This window comes from Hippocampus comes, unplaced genomic scaffold (assembly GCF_001891065.2).
Source record: "Hippocampus comes isolate QL1 unplaced genomic scaffold, H_comes_QL1_v1.1 scaffold282, whole genome shotgun sequence".
Classification (NCBI taxonomy): Eukaryota; Metazoa; Chordata; class Actinopteri; order Syngnathiformes; family Syngnathidae; genus Hippocampus; species Hippocampus comes.
In genome coordinates, this window is record NW_017806073.1 from 1,046,360 (window position 1) to 1,067,440 (window position 21,081).

The 21,081-nt window shown below is 41.8% G+C and overlaps 1 protein-coding gene across 5 annotated transcripts in view; it reads left to right on the plus strand.

The window, feature by feature from the left end:
- lrp8 (low density lipoprotein receptor-related protein 8, apolipoprotein e receptor) overlaps positions 1-21,081 on the plus strand; it is a 165,811-nt gene that overhangs the window by 133,458 nt on the left and 11,272 nt on the right. For all 5 annotated transcript variants that reach the window (XM_019894352.1, XM_019894349.1, XM_019894351.1 and 2 more), the window contains exons 11-16: positions 616-840; positions 1,759-1,877; positions 4,861-5,000; positions 9,124-9,265; positions 15,955-16,107; positions 19,283-19,633. In XM_019894352.1, the coding sequence (XP_019749911.1) occupies positions 616-840; positions 1,759-1,877; positions 4,861-5,000; positions 9,124-9,265; positions 15,955-16,107; positions 19,283-19,633 (1,130 nt within the window). The remainder of the gene's footprint in view (positions 1-615; positions 841-1,758; positions 1,878-4,860; positions 5,001-9,123; positions 9,266-15,954; positions 16,108-19,282; positions 19,634-21,081) is intronic.

Here is a 21,081-nt window from a genome sequence, read left to right on the forward strand (position 1 = left end):
CCCCCGCCACTCCCTCAAAAAACACGTATTTGAATCACTTATTCAAAAATCAACCTCCACGGAATTTCACCATAAATGCATCCTTTTTCCATTCTTCTATTTGCAAGCACATGTCAGAGGGGTGTAAATTTTGCATTTGCCAACCCTTAAACAAGGATGTCTTGTAATGTCTTTTTTGATAGGCCACACGCAAAGAGGAAAATAATGCACTTTGTCTGACAGCTTGTCGGGAGTGAAAGGGTCGAGGATAGAAGGCAAAAGTATTAGGCAAAGAACATGTCGAAGGCAAGAAGCGAGATTAAAAAAAAATTGAAAAGACGCAGAGCGGAGAGTGACAGTAACAGAGGCGGAATCTGGTTGATTTGTAAGGTGCGGATAGAACGAGACATATTCATTCTGTCTCTGAGTGACTGTTTTGGTGGGTAGAATGAGGTTGTGAGAGAGGTGTCAGGTTTGGTTGCCCTTGACATCTTATCTGCAAAAACTTCACATTCCCTCTCATCCGTTACCCACACTGAGTCGTGTTTCACCTCAAGACCAACAACAAGATCAAGCAAGTTTTTGGTTTTTAGTGTGCGGGATTTACGACCGTATATGTTCTCTTCCATCCACCAGTGCTTACATCAACAAAGCCAATGACTCTTCACAGCAACTCACGCTCCTCGAGGCGCTCCATTCTCCCGAGGGCCTGGCTGTTGACTGGGTTCATAAGAACATCTACTGGACCGACTCGGGCAACAAGAGCATCTCTGTGGCCACGGGGGATGGCAGCAAGAGAAAAATGCTCATCGTCACAGAGCTGAGTGAGCCACGGGCCATCGCGGTCGACCCGCATCAAGGGTAAGGAGGTGAAAGTAGAGATGGAGTGAGTTGAATGGGGTTTGGAAAAGATGTACAATAAGTGCAGGACCAGACAGATTTGCAGTTCATTTTTGATGAGAAGGGTTTACCATTACAGTATTGCACCAAGATTAGTAATTTCAAGAAAAGCATATTTCATATACCCTGAAAAGTATGTACAGTACAGTTTTTTCTCTTATAGTGACTGTGACCTACTTTCATTGACTGTCTCACGAAATTCTTGAAGAACAAACTGTATGGCTCATCTCTGCCCATATTATATAACATGTGAATATGTAGTTTCTTCAAATGAAGCGTGCACAAATTCAAGTTATGCCCAAAACACAGTTGTGGAATTCGATGTACAGCTATGTCTCAATCAATGATCAAAAAAATGTCAGCATCATAACATGAAGCAAAAATAGCATCACCTCACTCTTAAAGCAATAAATTACACAATATTTACAATTTGTAGACTTGACACTTGCCCTTACACATTTTCCATGACTCAGTACGATAAAATATATGTAAATGAAAACAAGTCCTGCCCTCTGAATGACGTATCCCATACATTTACACAAGAAAACAATCGATTCAGGTGGAGGAAAGTGAAAAACTGTGCTTTAGAGTTTATCGTTGTTCAATACAAACATAAATCCAAAGGACACAGACATGGGCATGGCACAATTTTACTCCATGACTTATTGAACGATTGGATATGTTATTTTGTTGGTGTCTCCCTCTGTGCAGTCACCAACAATGCTAATCGGGCCATATAAGTGGTGTAAAAAGCTGCCTGATGGAATGTTTTTACCAATTGTTGTTTCTTTACCCAAACAGCATTTTTCAGGGACAAGAAATACATTTGGTGTACTCCCAGAAAACCAATATCCAATGTATCTGTCTTTCTTTTGACAGATTCATGTACTGGTCTGACTGGGGAGATCAGGCCAAGATAGAAAAAGCTGGGATGAACGGAGTGGATCGACAGGTTCTGGTATCTGAGCACATTGAATGGCCCAACGGAATAACCTTAGGTAAATCATAACAGAAAATATGAACACGAAAGAGAGTTTTGAAAATTGTGATCCAAGGAAAGATAATCAATCAATCTCAGACAGCGGAGTGATCATGGTAGAATAGTTGAAGTGCTGTCAGCACCATGAGAGGTTCAGTGGAAGCAGAAGAAGAAAACAATAGCTGCCCTGCACCCCCTGAGCCACTGTTATTTCTGCAGCTCACTTTGTGTCTGGCTCTCATCTATCAAGCCGACAAATATGGGCTGTTGAATTAATAAGCCATACGCTTCGTTCTGTCGATACCTCCCATTATCGCTTTCAACTCCCTGTGAAGCAGCGGCCAATTTTTTTTTTTTTTTTTTTTTGCCGCTGCCCTTGCCTGTGGAGAAACAGAGTCATAGAGTTGCCATACTCTGTGGAATTGCAAGGTCGCGCGCGGTACACACGAATGAAAACGATCGGTAATTATTTTTCCAAGCAGAAGAGAAGAGTTGTTGATGTGTACTATAGCTCATGGAAGAGAGCTGTTTCATGTTTTTACAGTCACTGATTTCCATCAGAAAAGTGAACATATGAGGTGCCCCAGAAAAGTTTCTGTGCACCGTATACCCTGCCACCCACAACATTATGAAGACCAACACAAATGGCAAGAACAATAAAAGTTGGTCAAAAAGTCTGCCTTTTCAACGATAATCTCATTTTTGACGGATACTCTCAATTAGATATTGATTTTAAAATGCCTTCCTCTAGTATATATACTTTGCAGTGTCATGATATCTAAATGGAATCACACTGAGAAGTGTGGAAAGTGTTTAGCTTTTCTCCATCTATCCATCCATTTTCCGATCCGCTTTATCCTCACAAGGGTCTCGGGCGGATGCTGGAGCCTATCCCAGCCATCTTCGGGCATTAGGCGAGGGACACCCTGAACCAGTTGCCAGCCAATCGCAGGGCACACACAGCCGAACAACCATCCATGCTCACACTCACACCTAGGGACAATTTTCAGTGTTCACTCAGCCTGCCATGCATGTTTTTGGAATGTGGGAGGAAACCGAAGGGACCCAGAGAAAACCCACGCAGGCACGGGGAGAACATGCAAACTCCACACAGGAAGGCCTGAGCCGCGATCAAACCCACGACTTCTGCACTGTGAGGTCGACGCGGTAACCACTGGACCACCGGGCCACTCGTTTAGCTTTTCTCATTTACCAAAATAAAACATCAAAAATTTAGAATTGGCATTTCAGTACTGAGTGCCCTGAGTACTTTCAGTACTCAGGGCACTCATCTGGGGATCAAACTTACAGTCTTTGGGTTGAAAGACAACCACCCTACCATGCAAACCACAACATCCCAGTGTAGTTATACAATATTACAATCTATAATTAATACACTTATGCTTTTTTATTAATCAGTATTTTTGCTGTATTTTGATGTCAATTGCAACTAAAAAATTGTGTTTTTGTATTAACATTTTTTTTTAATATACAGCTTTTGGATGAGTCTGTCTGGTCTTTTATCTGATTAGATTCTGCAAGTGTTCCTATTATGTATTGTGTGGCCAGTGTGTGTGTGAGTGTAGAATACTTTAGAAAAGTGTATTACCGGTACCTCTTTTTCACAGTTGACAATAGGTTAACCCTGCAATAGCCTTGACATTAAATCGTGTTCAATTCTATTCAGGTTTTAAAAATTATTATTATTACAGTGGCACGGTGGACGACTGTTTAGCACATCCGCCTCACAGTGCAGAGGTGCAGGTTTCAATTCCGGCTGTGGAGTTTGCATGTTCTCCCCGTGCCTGTGTGGGCTTTCCCCAGGTACTCCGGTTTCCTCCCACATTCCAAAAACAGGCGTGGCAGGTTAATGGAACACTCTAAATCGGGGGTGTCAAACTCATTTTTGTCGCGAGCCACATTGTAGTTACGGTTTCCCTTGGAGGGCCGTTATGAATTTTGGGAAACCATATAAATGTCTAAACACCTCGACATATTACATACACAGCGCACAACAAATTGATGAATAACTAGTTTTAAAATCAGAAATCAAGAATAATGACTGTCATTGTGGATTACATAATGACAATTTGAAATTTTGGTTCAGACTTTAGCAAGCATCATGGACCTTGACATGCTTAATTTGCTTTCGCGGGCCACATAAAATGATGTGGCAGGCCAGATCTTGCCCCCGGGCCTTGCCTTTGACACCAGCGCTCTAAATTGTCCCTAGGTGTGAGTGTGAGCGCGGATGGTTGTTCGTCTCTGTGTGCCCTGCTATTGGCTGGCAACCAGTTCCGGGTGTATCCTGCCTCCTGTCCGAAGACAGTTGGGATAGGCTCCCACATGCCCGCGACCCTTGCGAGGATAAGCAGATTAGAAAATGGATTGATGGATATTATCTTTCTGACATTTATTATTATTATTTGTTCATTTAAGAAAAATAATAGCAGCTTTGAAAGTGTAATGGTAAATGTAAGGATAGTCTCGTAGTGTTACAGAGAAATGCATTTGGCTGAGAAAATGTATGTTCACTTCACCTCAAGTATGTGGCAATTATGGTCCCTTAAATTGCCTGTTAAATCCTTTTGAGCAAGTGCAGGCACTTTGAGATTATTCTGTCAAATAGAAACAGTTCTCTTAAATATCAAGTTTACCAAAGCCCTCCAGTGTTGGTCCCAAAGTAAACAGGTCTGAAAATTGAAATCCGAAGAGTAAACACAGCAAATGTAGCACACCTAATCAGTTTCCTTGTGTAGTGTACGTATATTCCACCTTGTAGAGAGGTCAAACTGCATTATTACGATCACATCTGTGTTTTCTCAGCGCATGGGTCTCAGCTCTCATGTCACACAAGATTGATGGTGTAGCTACTAGGCCTCAGCATTCATAAACCTCTCACACTGTTTTTTTTTCCTTTTGGAATGACGTCTTTCACTTACTCTTTTTTGTCTTTTTCTCCTTGTATAACCTCACCATTTTACCCCTCGCTCCATGTCCAGATTTGTCCAATAGGCGTCTCTACTGGGTGGATTCCAAGCTGCACCTGCTGTCCAGTGTGGATTTTAATGGGGACAACCGCAGGGTGTTACTGTCTTCCCATCGCCACCTGGGACACCCCTTTGCTCTCACTGTTTTTCAGGTATAGAAGAATCACAAATATACATGTTAAAAATAGGGGTATGTGTTCATTAAAAAAAAAAAACAAAGGTTTCCCCATCTCCTGGGTGGTCAGTCTGAAAAAGCCAATCCATTATTAGACGTAGAAAGTGCGGACGAGATCCAGTGGAGAGCAGGGTGAAGATGGAGGGGCTGCAATGTGATCAGTGGGAAGTCCTTTCTTCATTCCTCGTTTTGCTGCGCACATTGTGAAGATGAGAAGAAAAGCGGTGGCATTCATCATGTCCAGATGAGTGTGTGGGTGTGTTTGTCGGTGCGAGTGTGTGTGTGTGTGAGTGTGTGTGTGTGTGAGTGTGTGTGTGTGTGAGTGTGTGTGTGTGTGAGTGTGTGTGTGTGTGTTGCGGCAAGCAAGTTCTTGTCTGAAGATTGATGACCTACAGTGCCTTTTTGCTGTGATTTGTTCTGCTTAACATATAAACGAAATTACATATCCTACAGCAAGCAGTTCCTGTTCCAATCGACCGAAGACCATAAATTCCCTGGTTTGAGTGTTATCTGTTTTTTTTTTTCCATTCAGCATTTTCAAACATGTTATCCAGGCGAAGAAAAAACCCCAGCAAATTATCTTAATTTGTAAGATTTGTAAAATGTGCATGAAATTTACCGCAAAGACCTGAAAGCATCCAATCCAATTTCTCTACTGAGTTGCAGTGGAAACTGTGATCTAAGTCAGCTGCCTGAAACCAGGTTTTTGCTGTTCAATTATATCGTCTCAAGAAAAGATGTACAATCATGACAACAATCCTAAAATGGCTGTCGGGCCTCTCACAGTGAGACAGGAAAGAAGATGAAAGATCTGCTTGGTGTGTAATAGGCAGTGTCAGAAGCACTGTCACATTTTTTTTGCCAATTCCACAAATACCGTTTTTGGCAATCTCAAATGACAGGTGCACAGTCAGAAGAAAAAATGGGAATCTAAAACAGCTGCGGTACATGTCACAGTGAGGTTTTTTATTTTTTTTTGTTTGGAGCTTATTTTCTTTAAATGCCACCTTTAAATTACCATTTTTTTCACTGGAGAATGTTCTAGGGCTCCATGTTTTTGCTGGTAATCTGACGCTAAGAATACATCAGGAACAGGAAGACTCAGGAGGCAGCCATGGTTGTTTTTCTTGCAAGAGAGACTGCGTTAAAACATGCCTCGGTTCACAATCTCGGAGCAGCTCTCCAGCTGGTTCCGCCATGTAAAACGTTACAGGTTCCGGGGCAACTCTGAAGAGACCGCGTTTGTCTCCTTGCATTTATTGGAAGGATGTTCCTGATACACGATCTTCTGATGGGTGTGGGGAATACTTGCGCATTTCACAACAGTTTCAGTAGAGGAGATTTTCAATGAGAACACACAGTTCATTCCTGAGGTGAACAGACGGCTTCTGCTGAAGGTCGGTGGTCCGCGAATACAGCTGTGAATGTCCCTCACATTGTGTCCTGGGGTTGATGTTATCTTCTCACAAGCAGCAGTCACTTTGATCAGAAGCCGTTAACTTAACAAAAGGATGTTATCTTAAAAGCCAGAACAGGAGCAGCCTGAGCTCTCCCGATCCGACAAGTCTACCATTATCAACCTACCCATTGTAACTCAAGTCAAGTCAAGCCAAGTACAACTTTATTGTCAAATGTCCTGTATGCGTACACTGCAGATGAAATTTCCTCCCTCTTAAACAGACAACAGACAACAAGAGGAGCCACTGCGGGTGCACGCGCCGCTATCAAAAGAACACTTAACATAAAATGACAAAATGATACAACACAACACATAAAACACAGTCGTGCCATCTTAACCGCTTTTCCTCCATTCACTTTGTTGTTTGAAGCAGTAATAGATGAAAGAGGAGCGAATCAAAGTGTCCTTTTCAAAGACGTCATGCTGAAAATGTGCACACGTTTGCTACAAGCTAAGCTTGAAAGCAACTAGAAGCTGTAGCATCCATTAACGAAAAAGAGAGATTGGCTCTCTTCTCCTGTCCCCATGTAAATCCGCTTCAATTCCAAGCCACGACTCCCAGTCCCACATACGCATCGGCGCTCTGCGCTGACGCTCCTTGTAAATGAGGTATTTGCGAGATCTCACTCTGGAACAGGTTTTAAAGTTACACAGAGAGTAAATATGGGATAACAGAATTACATTTATTCCAACAAAAGGCATTTTGCAAATGTCTTGGGAAAGAACCCTGTGAACATCCACTCCATGAAAATATGAATGATTTTTTTTTCATAGTCATTATTTGTCATGTACGTTCAGCAGTGTTTTCTCACGGTGCCCACTCTTTTAATATAAAGGCATAGTGCTCGTTAATTCTCATGCAAACAGACCTGTAGTCAAAGAGTGATTTCAATGTACTGGTTCATACCAACATTCCATAAACAGAAAATTTCTTGGATTATTGGCCATAGGTAAAAATACAAGGAAGATGTAAACTTGCAGACAGATACCCAGTTTTGTTCAGAAGGTTTCATTGGGGAAAAACCAAGACAATCATCAAGGTTGGTTGGAACATTTACAGCCATTCAGATGAACCCGCATGCCTGCAGCAAGCGCAAACAGAGCTTAACTGATAGAATGGACGTCTCAGTCGACTCCGCGCTTGTTCATGTGTAAAACTCTTGACCAACCATCCATTGCTTCAAATGTTACATTTGATCTGATGAGATGCTTTGACCTGCACATATTGACTGTATCTGTAGCTTTCAAGGTAAGGGATTGTGACAGTTTCCCATCTTGATAAATGAGAAAGAGGAGAAAATTCAGCTGTCAGTAACAGACAAAATAAGTGAATTAATAAATCGGAGTCTTCTTCGCACCGTGGTTTATTTCTTTGTGTGTCAGCATACTGTCATGTGAGTCGAGGTTATCTGAAAAGGGTAGAATTTCGATGCAGCTCAGAAAGGTTAAATCCACCAATATCCTGAACAAATAGAACCTTGACTATACCACTGTGACGTACTCCACTTGGATCCGATGATACACAAAACGTGCATCAAGTCAATTGGTGACAGGAATACCATTAAAGATTAAATACAGAGGGAGAGTTTTTATATGAAATGACGGGCGGAATGCAAGTACAAGTAAGACAGACTGTAGAGAGGAGACACTAAATCTTTCCATTTCATCGACATTACCAAACAGATATTTGATTATCACCAGGCCATTGACATTACCTGCCGACAATTATGATTGATTTGTGACAGACATTCATTCATTCATTTTCCGAAACGCTTTATCCTCACTAGTGTCGCGGGGGGTGCTGGAGCCTATCCCAGCTGTCTTCGGGCAGTAGGCGGGGGACACCCTGAATCGGTTGCCAGCCGATCGCAGGGCACACAGAGACGAACAACCATCCGCGCTCACTCTTCTGACAGATATATATTCATACAAATAATCTAAAGATTGCACCAAGTATATCAAAGGAGAGTCTCACAATAGTACGATTTCTTAAAATAGCTATTTGTGCTTGTTTGAGGAACTGACAATTTGTCACAAGAAAAATCTATGATTTTATTAATTAACTTTATGACCCCCCACCCCCAGAACAAAAAAAAAATGCTCTACCCAAACTCCAGCCATCCATCTATTTTCCAAACCGCATATCCTCATGGGCGTGCTGGAGCCTATCGCAGCTGTGATCGAGCAGTGGGCGGGGTACACCCTGAACTGGTTGCCGGCCAATCACATCAAACCCACTCAAAACCCCATAAACCAGACTGCCTTGAAATCCAAAGTGGTGGCAAAATATAGTTTGCTCACCCCATTGTCACCAGCACATCTGCTTTAATTGTCGATTGTGTTGGGTGTTCAGCATGGTTTGGGAAAATGCACTGAAACTCCACTAGAGCATTTTATCAACCATGAAGCAATGAGAGAATCTGTAGTTACTTGAAATGTGTCCTTTATCTGTGGTTTCTGACAATAAAGTGCAAATTATTGCAGTTTCAAAAAGTTCTTATTCTTTAATTATCTTGACTCAGTTTTGTTAAAGTGAAATTAATCAAGTAAAATATCAGAATCACACAAGTTAGGCATGCCATGCTTCTTTGTTTGGGGAGGAATAATTGTTTCCTTCAAATCTGGTAATTCTTCTCTCCAGGATCGTATATACTGGACCGACTTGGAGGATGAAGCCATCTACAGCGCCAACCGCCTGACGGGGAACGATGTGGCTAAAGTAGCAGAGCATCTCAACAATCCGCTGGATCTGGTGGTGTTCCATGAGCAGAGGCAGCCAAAGGGTAGGCCACTCTGCACACACGAATGCATGGATACAAACAAATTCATGCATAAAGGATGTGATGCCATCTTGTTTTCACAGCAGGTATTATTTCAATCAAAGTAAGATATTGTGTAATTGGGGATGTAACTATATTTTAATTATTCAGGTATCTCGGTTTGCGATGGAATTTGACAGTGTTGAACGAACATTGTTTCATGTAATGAGTGGCCTGCTGTCTGAGAAGTCAAACGCTGCTCGATGCTGCCACAAGCATTCTGTGGAAGATTAGAGGGGGCTCATCTCGTCTCTTTTTGCCGGATTATAGTGGTTGTATTTAGAGGTGGGAGAAGCTGGGAAGATGATTGAGATCCGCCATTAGCCTCTCCTCTCAACCTATAACGTCCCAGCTAAATAAACTTGGTTATGTCATCAAACCTGCTCGCTCTTTTGCAACCTATAAATAACCTGGGGACTCACGTATGCACAAAAACGTGGCACACGCTCGTGTTCAGATATATCGAGTGAAATGACGTGTGACAAAATGAAGCATAAAAGAGACATTTGTGGTGAAAGTAATTCAGCCACGCAGACGGTTCATGTATTATGCACAGCAGTGATGTCATGTTTAGTAGATGTCTCCCTTAAAATGAGGAGATCGAGGAGCGTTGCCCTATATCCCCCAAAATATTTCCACCTCTTCCCACTTCGCTACTCTTGCGATATGAGATGATGAAATGAGCACCTACATGCGGGACCATATTTACCTCTGTAAGCACTGCGCCGCATGACGTAATTTTTTGGTGCACATCACTCGACGTTGTGCTTTGTGCCCATTGCTGTCAGATCACGGGCGCGTTGCATTCACTTTAGAAGTCACGTCTGTTTTTGTAATGTGAACAAGTACATAAAAAGAAGAATCCGGCAATTTGGGATCACACCCTGCAATGTCAACATAGCCTAAACACACTCCTGAATTGCTGAGAAAATACGGTCTTTCGAAGACAACACAGTCCCTTCCTCTTTCACTTCATCGCAAGTTAATTCACATGTAATTTGTGAAATCATGTTTGAAACAGCACCACATTCTGTTTCATCTCCATATGCACATCCAAATAAATCAGTTGGCTCCAATGAATGCCCTCTTTATGACTTTTTCAAACTATATTTTGCTGTTTTTCATCCTGCTCGGCTTTCACATTTTAGTTTTGGGGAGTCAACAAGGTGAGGTGTAAGGATACGGAAGTTTTGCAGTCTCTGTAGCATGTGGTAATACTATTTCAATAATTTACCAACCTCCATTCCACCATTTCCTGCACCTTGCAGTTTGATGATGTCTCAAAAAATGGGAATGGCGACTTTGCTGAAATGCTGCACATGGAACCAGTGTGCAAAGGTTTCTTAATGCATGACTGATGTTGCTTCCTCCCATGATTTCATATGAATTCTCTGAAGAACCGCTCCCTAGAACAACACGTAAGAGGCAGCAACGACCACAACCTGACCTATTTCTGGTGTCTCTCCACATGACATAAGGAACTTCATTTTTGCGTCTTGGCTTGGGGATGTGAATATTTCAGTATTTGAGTGTAAAAAGTTTTAACAGCCCACTTTCAACTTAATCAAGCAATCGGCTCATTGAGTTCCATCTTGCATTTGTCAGCCTAAGGCTAAGGGATTTTTTAAATCCAGGCTATGCATGAATTTAGTTGCTGTGGATATAAAAAATAAAAAATAAAATAAAATCAACCACTTCAAATGCCACGTTTTTGTGATGTACAAATATGAGACCAAGATAAATTATTTCCAAATGATTTCTCTTGCTGTTTGTTTTTTTAATCCCAAAAATCTGAGATTTGAAGGGGTGTTTAGACTTTTTTTATATCCACTGTCTAATCTACTCCCTTTTATTCAGAGCAAAATTGTAGAACTCAGCCTAGAAACTGTTAAGTAAAGAAGACACAGACAGTCTCAGTCAGACAATTCAAAGTCCTTCAGCTAAACAGACAGCAAATCATTAACACACAAGTCACAACAGCAGCTATTCATGTACACTAATCCACTCATTTGTGGGTTTTGTGAAATCAAAATTGCCTACCTTAATCATAAAATGTAATTTGTAAATGTAAATCATATTAATCTGCATGGATTGGATACACAAGCAGAGCTGGAGCAGTAATAATGATCTCTTATTTGTTTATTTTTTTAAAAATGGCACCACTGAAGTTCAGGTTGTGATGTGATTATGCTATGTGTAACAATTGTATTTTCCGTCGATTAATTACCTTAGATGGTCTTCTCTTTTGATCATAGACAGACATGTTTGGGAGAATTTCTAATACTGTCTACTAAATGTCAACCGTATGCTTTCAGTGACAACATGCAAAAAACCCGCAGATGAATTATTTCAAGTTTACTTCACATTCACCCGTGCACTCTAAGTTGTTGGTGATTCCGCTTCCGCTTTAATGCTGATTGTACTGACCGAAACTCAAAACTAGGACTGGTCTTCAATTTTTAATTCCGTTTCCGTCTTCTTTCATACTTTTACATAGCATTTCCTGCGCTCTACTGGATTTTTAACATCCTGTCTCCTTTCATCAAATGCTGGGATGCAGAAATGTTGAAATATAACATTTTAGTGGTTCTCTGAAAGTGTGGTCCATAAGTGTGACATGAGAGGCCAAAAATAAACTTGTTAAAAAAACAGGCCAAAATGATATACACTTTGAATCAAACCTTCCCGTAGTGTGCTCTGAATAAATTAAGATGGTTCACTCACCCTTTTGTTCACAAGAGATTGTTGAATGGCGTGGTGTCCTCCATTGTGTCATATTGGAGCACTCGAGTAAAAAAAAATGTTTTAATTATATATGTCAGGGGTGTCAAACTCACTTTTATCACGGGCCACTTTTGAGTTTTGTCTTGCCTCGAAGGATGACAATGAAACCGCAAAAATGTTGAATCGCATTATCGCATTATTACTTTTATGAGTAACAAAATTTTAGCAAAATCTCAACATAAATTATTACACATGACAATTTGACATTTCTGTACATTTTTTAGTACAGATCATGCAAGTTGACACACATGATTTTCTTTCGGGGGGGCCACATAAAATGATGTGGCAGGCCGGATCTGGCCTTGAGTTTGACACCTGTGATATATACGAATATATGAACAGCTTGCTTTATCCTAAAATATTCTGTTGTAACGCTGATACAATTGAGCACTTGTCTGGTGAAAATGAACTCCAAATGGTGACAAACGGCCGTCATTTACGCAACGTCTCTTATGAAGCATGGTCGACATCAACCAATGATCAGCATTCGCTTCGCAAAATACATAATTAACATTCTGTCAGTCTATTGGTGAAAACAGTTTTTGAAGTGGAAGCATTTTAAGTATATAAAGGGCTCTTAATTACATGGGTGTGTTGTCATGTCACAAAGAGGAAGGTGCCACAATGGCTATTTTTCCACCACTCTAAATACACTGTGACACAAACAACAGCACAAATCAAGTTGTTTATTTTATCTCTGTAATATGTCTGCAATATCATCAGCCATGAAATCAGGTAATTGATTGTAAAGGGAAGAAAATAATGACTCGAATGGAGCCTGGTGGATCCCACTAGAATTATCATCTACAATACAATACAATACATCTTTATTAATATGGCGCTTTAACAACAGCTGCAGCTGTAACAAAGTGCTTTACATAGCAGTTAACAGAAAATAAAGTGATATAACACAACACATAACATCAGACACGGACAGTTGTGCAATCGTAACCACTTCCTGCATACATCTGCTTTGTTGTTGAAAGCAGCTATAGATGAAAGAGGAGAGAATCAAAGTGTCCTTTCACCAGTGGATCATACTTTTCATGCTCAAAATGTGCACACATCTGCTACAAGCTCAGTTTGAAAGTAAACACAAAGCTGTAGCATCCATTGACGGAAAAAGAGATCGGTTCGGTTCACATCTTCCGTCCCATGTGAATCAGCTGCAGTTCTAAATATGCATCCGCGCTCCGCTCTCCTCATCCTCAACTCCACAAGCCATCGTTCTGCTCCAAAGCAGACTGTCCAACGGCGCAGACATCTCCACTGAATAATGCTTTGAAAAGTGCTGCCCTTTACAGGTGCAAAAAACTGCAAAAAACCCGCAGATGAATTATTTCAAGTTTACTTCACATTCACCCGTGCACTCTAAGTTGTTGGTGATTCCGCTTCCGCTTTAATGCTGATTGTACTGACCGAAACTCAAAACTAGGACTGGTCTTCAATTTTTAATTCCGTTTCCGTCTTCTTTCATACTTTTACATAGCATTTCCTGCGCTCTACTGGATTTTTAACATCCTGTCTCCTTTCATCAAATGCTGGGATGCAGAAATGTTGAAATATAACATTTTAGTGGTTCTCTGAAAGTGTGGTCCATAAGTGTGACATGAGAGGCCAAAAATAAACTTGTTAAAAAAACAGGCCAAAATGATATACACTTTGAATCAAACCTTCCCGTAGTGTGCTCTGAATAAATTAAGATGGTTCACTCACCCTTTTGTTCACAAGAGATTGTTGAATGGCGTGGTGTCCTCCATTGTGTCATATTGGAGCACTCGAGTAAAAAAAAATGTTTTAATTATATATGTCAGGGGTGTCAAACTCACTTTTATCACGGGCCACTTTTGAGTTTTGTCTTGCCTCGAAGGATGACAATGAAACCGCAAAAATGTTGAATCGCATTATCGCATTATTACTTTTATGAGTAACAAAATTTTAGCAAAATCTCAACATAAATTATTACACATGACAATTTGACATTTCTGTACATTTTTTAGTACAGATCATGCAAGTTGACACACATGATTTTCTTTCGGGGGGGCCACATAAAATGATGTGGCAGGCCGGATCTGGCCTTGAGTTTGACACCTGTGATATATACGAATATATGAACAGCTTGCTTTATCCTAAAATATTCTGTTGTAACGCTGATACAATTGAGCACTTGTCTGGTGAAAATGAACTCCAAATGGTGACAAACGGCCGTCATTTACGCAACGTCTCTTATGAAGCATGGTCGACATCAACCAATGATCAGCATTCGCTTCGCAAAATACATAATTAACATTCTGTCAGTCTATTGGTGAAAACAGTTTTTGAAGTGGAAGCATTTTAAGTATATAAAGGGCTCTTAATTACATGGGTGTGTTGTCATGTCACAAAGAGGAAGGTGCCACAATGGCTATTTTTCCACCACTCTAAATACACTGTGACACAAACAACAGCACAAATCAAGTTGTTTATTTTATCTCTGTAATATGTCTGCAATATCATCAGCCATGAAATCAGGTAATTGATTGTAAAGGGAAGAAAATAATGACTCGAATGGAGCCTGGTGGATCCCACTAGAATTATCATCTACAATACAATACAATACATCTTTATTAATATGGCGCTTTAACAACAGCTGCAGCTGTAACAAAGTGCTTTACATAGCAGTTAACAGAAAATAAAGTGATATAACACAACACATAACATCAGACACGGACAGTTGTGCAATCGTAACCACTTCCTGCATACATCTGCTTTGTTGTTGAAAGCAGCTATAGATGAAAGAGGAGAGAATCAAAGTGTCCTTTCACCAGTGGATCATACTTTTCATGCTCAAAATGTGCACACATCTGCTACAAGCTCAGTTTGAAAGTAAACACAAAGCTGTAGCATCCATTGACGGAAAAAGAGATCGGTTCGGTTCACATCTTCCGTCCCATGTGAATCAGCTGCAGTTCTAAATATGCATCCGCGCTCCGCTCTCCTCATCCTCAACTCCACAAGCCATCGTTCTGCTCCAAAGCAGACTGTCCAACGGCGCAGACATCTCCACTGAATAATGCTTTGAAAAGTGCTGCCCTTTACAGGTGCAAAAAACACAAGCGCCCGGGGCTGTCCAGCGGCGACAGTCAAATAGCGCCAATGTTCCCCGTCGAAATCAAAATCAGTGCTGGTAAATGCGTGCTGCCGAAAAGGCGCACCCATCATGCACAGATTCTTCTCCTTCGACGGCCAAAACACTGAAAACAATCTACATCGTGTCCACACAAAGGACAACAAAAACCATCTGACAAAACAAAAGACAAAAACAACAAAAAGCAAAGCTCGTGAAAAACTCTTGCCGACGGCTGCCAACTATGGCACCATCTTGAAGATCATTTTCTACAGATATGTATGAAGTGAACCGGTTGCCAGACAATCGCAGGGCACACAAAGATGAACAACCATCAATTTTGAGGTTTCAATCAGCCTGCCATGCATGATTTGGAATGTGGGAGGAAACCGGAGAACCCGGAGAAAACCCACGCAGGCCTGGGGAGAACATGCAAACTCCACACAGGGAGGCCAGAGCTGGAATTGAACCCGGTACCTCTGCACTGTGAGGTCAACACGCTAACCACTGGACCACCGGGCCGCCTAGATATAGATATAGATAGATATATAAAATACTGTGTACACATTATTTTAACCTGGAAAACAGTTTGATTCATTATCTGTTTAAGTCGGGCGTGTCACACGTATTTAAAACTAAACCAATTTTGTCCATGAATGGGTTTGTGTGTGTGTGTGTGTGTGTGTGTGTGTGTGTGTGTGTGTGTGTGTGTGTGTGTGTGTGTGTGTGTGTGTGTGTACGTGCGTGTCTGTGTCCTTAACAGCGCCTGACACCTGTAACATAGGCAGTCTTCCCAACGGTGGCTGCGAGTACCTTTGTTTAAAGGCACCCCAGATTACAGACCACTCCCCCAAATATACATGTGCCTGTCCTGATGGGATGGAGCTGGGACCAGATATGAGGCGTTGTGTCACAGGTAAGTCTCGACTAAATGTAATAAAACAGGCATCATACCGTACCAGGAATTCTAGTTGCCCAGCACAAAAGATTATCCACCAATTTTCTATCCTGCTTTTTTTAGGGGACAAATGAACTCTAGCCTATGATATCCCAGCTGTCCGAGGGGCGGGGTACACTCCGGACTGGTCACCAGTCAATCTCAAGAAATAGTGGGGCTCAATTGAAAATATTGCTTTAAAAAAAAAAAAAAACATTCGGTGCCCTATGCATCCCAATATAACATTTTCCCTTAAATTGCATGAAATGAATGGCAATTTTCAGTGATTTCTTTTCCATTTGCCCATGAAATACATATTTTGTAAAGAGCACACGAAAATAAATAAAAATAAAAATAAATCAATCACTAAATAAGTTGAATGAAATATGAATATCCAGTAGCAGGAAAAAGTCCCAATCAAAATATGTGGTTGTAAGACTTCTTTTCAAGAATTTAATGAAGTGCAAAGCAAACAGAGCAGGACTTCAAGTCACATTTAGGCATACCTACCATTTAACCAGGGTTTTCCAAGAAAACAAAGATGAAATAATGGCATCAGGTTGTATAATGTAGCACTGTGTACTAAGCGGGGGAAAAAAATTAGCCATTTAAAAAAAATGGCCAGATTGCTTCCCCCCGTTGTTCAGGGTCTTTTAACTGCCATGATAAGTAAACAAACCATGACTTAAGGTTGTTTGTAAAATAGTGACATCCTGGCCAATAAAAAGTGACACTATAAACAATATATTATCAGATTATCTTATGATACTGTGTCATCGAACTTGAAAGCCTTTCAGTTAAGGTAAAAGTCCTGCAACTGAATATGCCCATCTTACTGCCCAAAAACTGCATGTAGCAGCTCAAGCACACCTGTGATTCTCGTGAGGATAAACGGCTCAGATAGTGGATGGGCGGGTTCAAGTGTCACGTTTGTGTGGTGGTGGTGGAGATGGACCCCAAAAAGCAGGCAGGAGGATTGAAAGATTGTTTTTCAAACTCAGAAAACTAAATCCAAAACAAACAAAATATCAAACAAAACACATGACTTAAAGATAAAACATAACAATGACCAAAACCTGACTGAAACAAACATGACAGCAGCCAACAGCAACAAACATTGACCCAACAATGAGTAGTCGGCCGAGAGTCCTTTTATAGCCACTAATTACCTAACGACCAACAGGTGTGCAGCTGCAGGGAAAAGCCCCACAGTGCCACCTGTTGGTCACAAACCGAAACATGACAGTACCCCTCCCTCAAGGGACGGATCCCAGACGTCCCAAAGTTGTCCAGAAGGTTTGCCTCGCCGGGGAACGGGAACTAAGAGACGGTGACCGTCGCCTCGCCGGAGAACAGGAGCAAAAGCGACGGAGACTTTCGCCTCGCCGGAGAGCAGGAACAAAAGCGACGGCGACCTTCGCCTCGCCAGGGAACAGGAACAAAAGCAACGGCAATCCTTTGGCTGGGCTTTGCCTGACGTGAACGGAGCTCGACGTAGTGGGGGACATTGGACAGCCAGACATGAACAGGGGCTCGGCCTGACGTGGGCGTGGAACGGCTCGTCGTGGACGTGAATGTGACTCAGTTCGAACAGACACGTGACGAGCCTCAGCTCAACGTGGACGCGGACGGGGCTAGGCCCACCGTAGACGCGGCTTGATGAGACGAAAACATAGGACAGCCGCATCACCCGCGCTGCCTGAAGGGGGAACATGGGACAGCCGCATCACCAGCGCTGCCTGAAGGGGGAACATGGGACAGCCGCATCACCAGCGCTGCCTGAAGGGGAAAAGGGTGTCGGCCGCAGACGTGCTCCGCCAGGCACATGGTGGAATAGGGACCAGTCCTTAGTACCTGCGGGGTCCAGGTGGTCGGGTCATTGTCACGTTTGCGTGGTGGTGGTGGACCCCAAAAAGCAGGCAGGAAGGAGGAGCAGGGTGTACTTGAAAGATTGTATTAAAACTCAGAAAACTAAATCCAAAACAAACAGTCCTGAAAACAAAACGAATCCAAAGTAACAAACAAAAATCATGGCAGAAGCTAAAAACGATCACAAACCGAAACATGACCGGAACAAACATGACGGCAGCAAAGAGCAAACAATGACCCGACAATGAGTGCTCGGGCTGGGAGTCCTTTAAAGCCACTAATTGTCTAACGACCAACAGGTGTGCAGCTGCAGGGAAAAGCCCCACAGTGCCACCTGTTGGTCACAAACCAAAACATGACATCAAGTAGAACTGCAGAGAAATAAACATGCATGCTTTTGTTACTTTTGCTGTTTGTACTTCTTACAATCGTTCATATAGCTTTTTATTCAGTTGGGCCACACTCGATTTTTATACTTTACCAAATCCTCTTACGTGCCGGATCAGGCCTGCAGACCGTATGTTTGAGACCCCTGATTTAGATTCTTCAATTAAAATAAAACGAATACAGAAAACCTAGTATGGAGTGAAACTCCACACAGGTGGGCCTGGGCCAATATTCAAACCAAGCGCTTCTTGACTGTGAGGCCGACATGCTGTCCACTACTTCACCCTTATGCTTGCAAAAGATATTACGATGTCATCAAAATTACCAATAAGCCAATAATGTAATCGTAAATACATCCATCCATCTATTATTCAAACCACTTATCCCCCACGAGTATTGTGGATGTGCGGGAGCCTATCACACACTGGACTGGTTTCCAGCCAATCACAGAGCACACCTCGACGAACAACAACCATTCACACTCACAATCTAGGGACAGTATATAGAGTCTCCGCTTAACCTACCATGCATGTTTTTGGAATGTAGGACGAAATCAGAGTACCTGGAAAAATACATGCAGGCATGAAAACCCCACACAGGAAGGCCACAGCCCAAAATTGAACCCTTCACCTTTGTACTGCGAGGCGAAAGTGTTAACCAGTCACTTTTAGTGAACGTCATTTTTTACCATCTTGCAGCTTTCAAATTTCCACTTGAGGAAAAAAAATCAATAATTCACTTGAACGCAGGATTTGCCGGGTAGGACCATTTTAACTTTGGGCTTTATTGTCCACAGCGTGGCAGTACAGACTATAACTTCAATGTGGTGACATACCTTTCCACATATGATGACATTTAACTAAAGCTGATGTTTATTTTTTTCTGTTTCTACTTTTAGTGAGAACAAGAACAACCACAACAGCAGTTCCGACCACCACCTCTTCGACAACATCTATGACAAGTACAACAACAAAAGCCACCCCTGTTCCCAAGACAACAGTCCCAGCCACAACCACCACTACTGCATCGACCACACTTATGACCACAACTAGGCATCTGGCAACAGCCGAACCCCCACAGAAACCCAAGGGGACCTCCACCGAGCTCCTCCGAACACCTGCTTCCACAAGTACACCGACCAGTTCCAGCAGCACCAGCCAGACATCGCCATCTACTCACACACCCCTACTGGGCCCACTGGCCCCCAGCAGCATTCATAAAGAGAGCAACGGCAACCTGTCACATCGAGGTAAGGATCACCCACCCAAAGGCAGGGTCTATGCAAAGTGCATTAAATTGTGTTAAGTGACGATGTGCATGCTGCATGTGTGTTCTGTTTGTGTGATATGCTCTGCAGCAACTCCTGCCATGATTGTTCACTGTCATCATCACAGCAGGCAGCTGAACTGCTCCATTAAAAAAAACAAAACGTATTTTCCGCACTATAGGGCGCACCAAAAAGTCTTATATTTTCTTAAAAGCTCACCGAGCGCCTTAAAATCCGGTGCGCCTTGTGTATGGTCATTACGGTAATATGTCGACTCCAAAATGGTTCCTTGCTGGAGACATGCTTACAATGTTATAACTTGCTGTTGGTTCAGTGAGCTGCGTCGCTAGTTTATTATATAAGTTTTTGTTGCGGCTCCGAAAAAAGGAGAGCTGTGGTGTTGTTTTTTTAAAACAGTGTCAACAAATGCAGGTACGTCTTTGTCCGTTTCCGTGCCTTCTCTTCTTCAGTTCGACTCGAGAGGCGTTCAAGACAGCCTCCGAAAAACGTAAACTAACGATTACTTCAATGAAACTACGAAAATTGAAAATAATACATCAAAACTGAAAACGCAAGCAAGGATATCACAAAATAAATTCTATAGCCCCCCCTACAGAATTTATATTGTGATTTCCTCGCTTGATTTTCTGTTTACGTTTTTCAGAGGCGGTCATGAACGCCTCTCGAGTTGAACGGACGCCTCTCGAGTTGAATGGAAGGAGCGTAGCACCATCTAGTGGACACATTGTAGATTGTGCCTTATTATGCGATGCGTCCAATGTATGAAAATAAATGACAAAATAGCCATTCATTGAAGGTGCGCCTCAAAATCCAGTGCGCGTTTTAGTGCGGAAGATACGGTAATAATAATAAATCTCCCATTTCCTGTCTCGAAATTCTTTAGCTTGAGTTCTATCTTGAGGAATTTCTGGACTGTACATTTTCTTTCACCGGTTGCTTTACTGTCTATCACTCTTAATCCCGCACACACTCACATACTGCACAAGGCTGTTACTCGGTCTGCTTGCAGTTCGTCCCTCACTACCCCATGTGCTGCAGTCGATCTAAATAAGTTTATATAATGCAACATACAATTTTACAAAAATTGTAAAAGTATTATTCCTGAATATTTATTTCACTTTCAACCACTCGACATGTTCAGTGGCATCAGTGCTATACATACACATATAGTTCTTATTTTTTTCTTTGTATTTTTGCCCTCTATGGACAATAAAAGCGGTATTGTGCTATGACCAAAACATAAATATAATTCTATATAAATAAAACATGAATTGGAATATTTCATATCACACACTTTTTATGCTGTGTCTTTGATTTAAAGATGACAATACGCAAAAATCTACAAAAATTGTAGTAATTGTAACATATGGGGTAACCCATGTGTTACAAACATCGTAGAAATTGCAGCA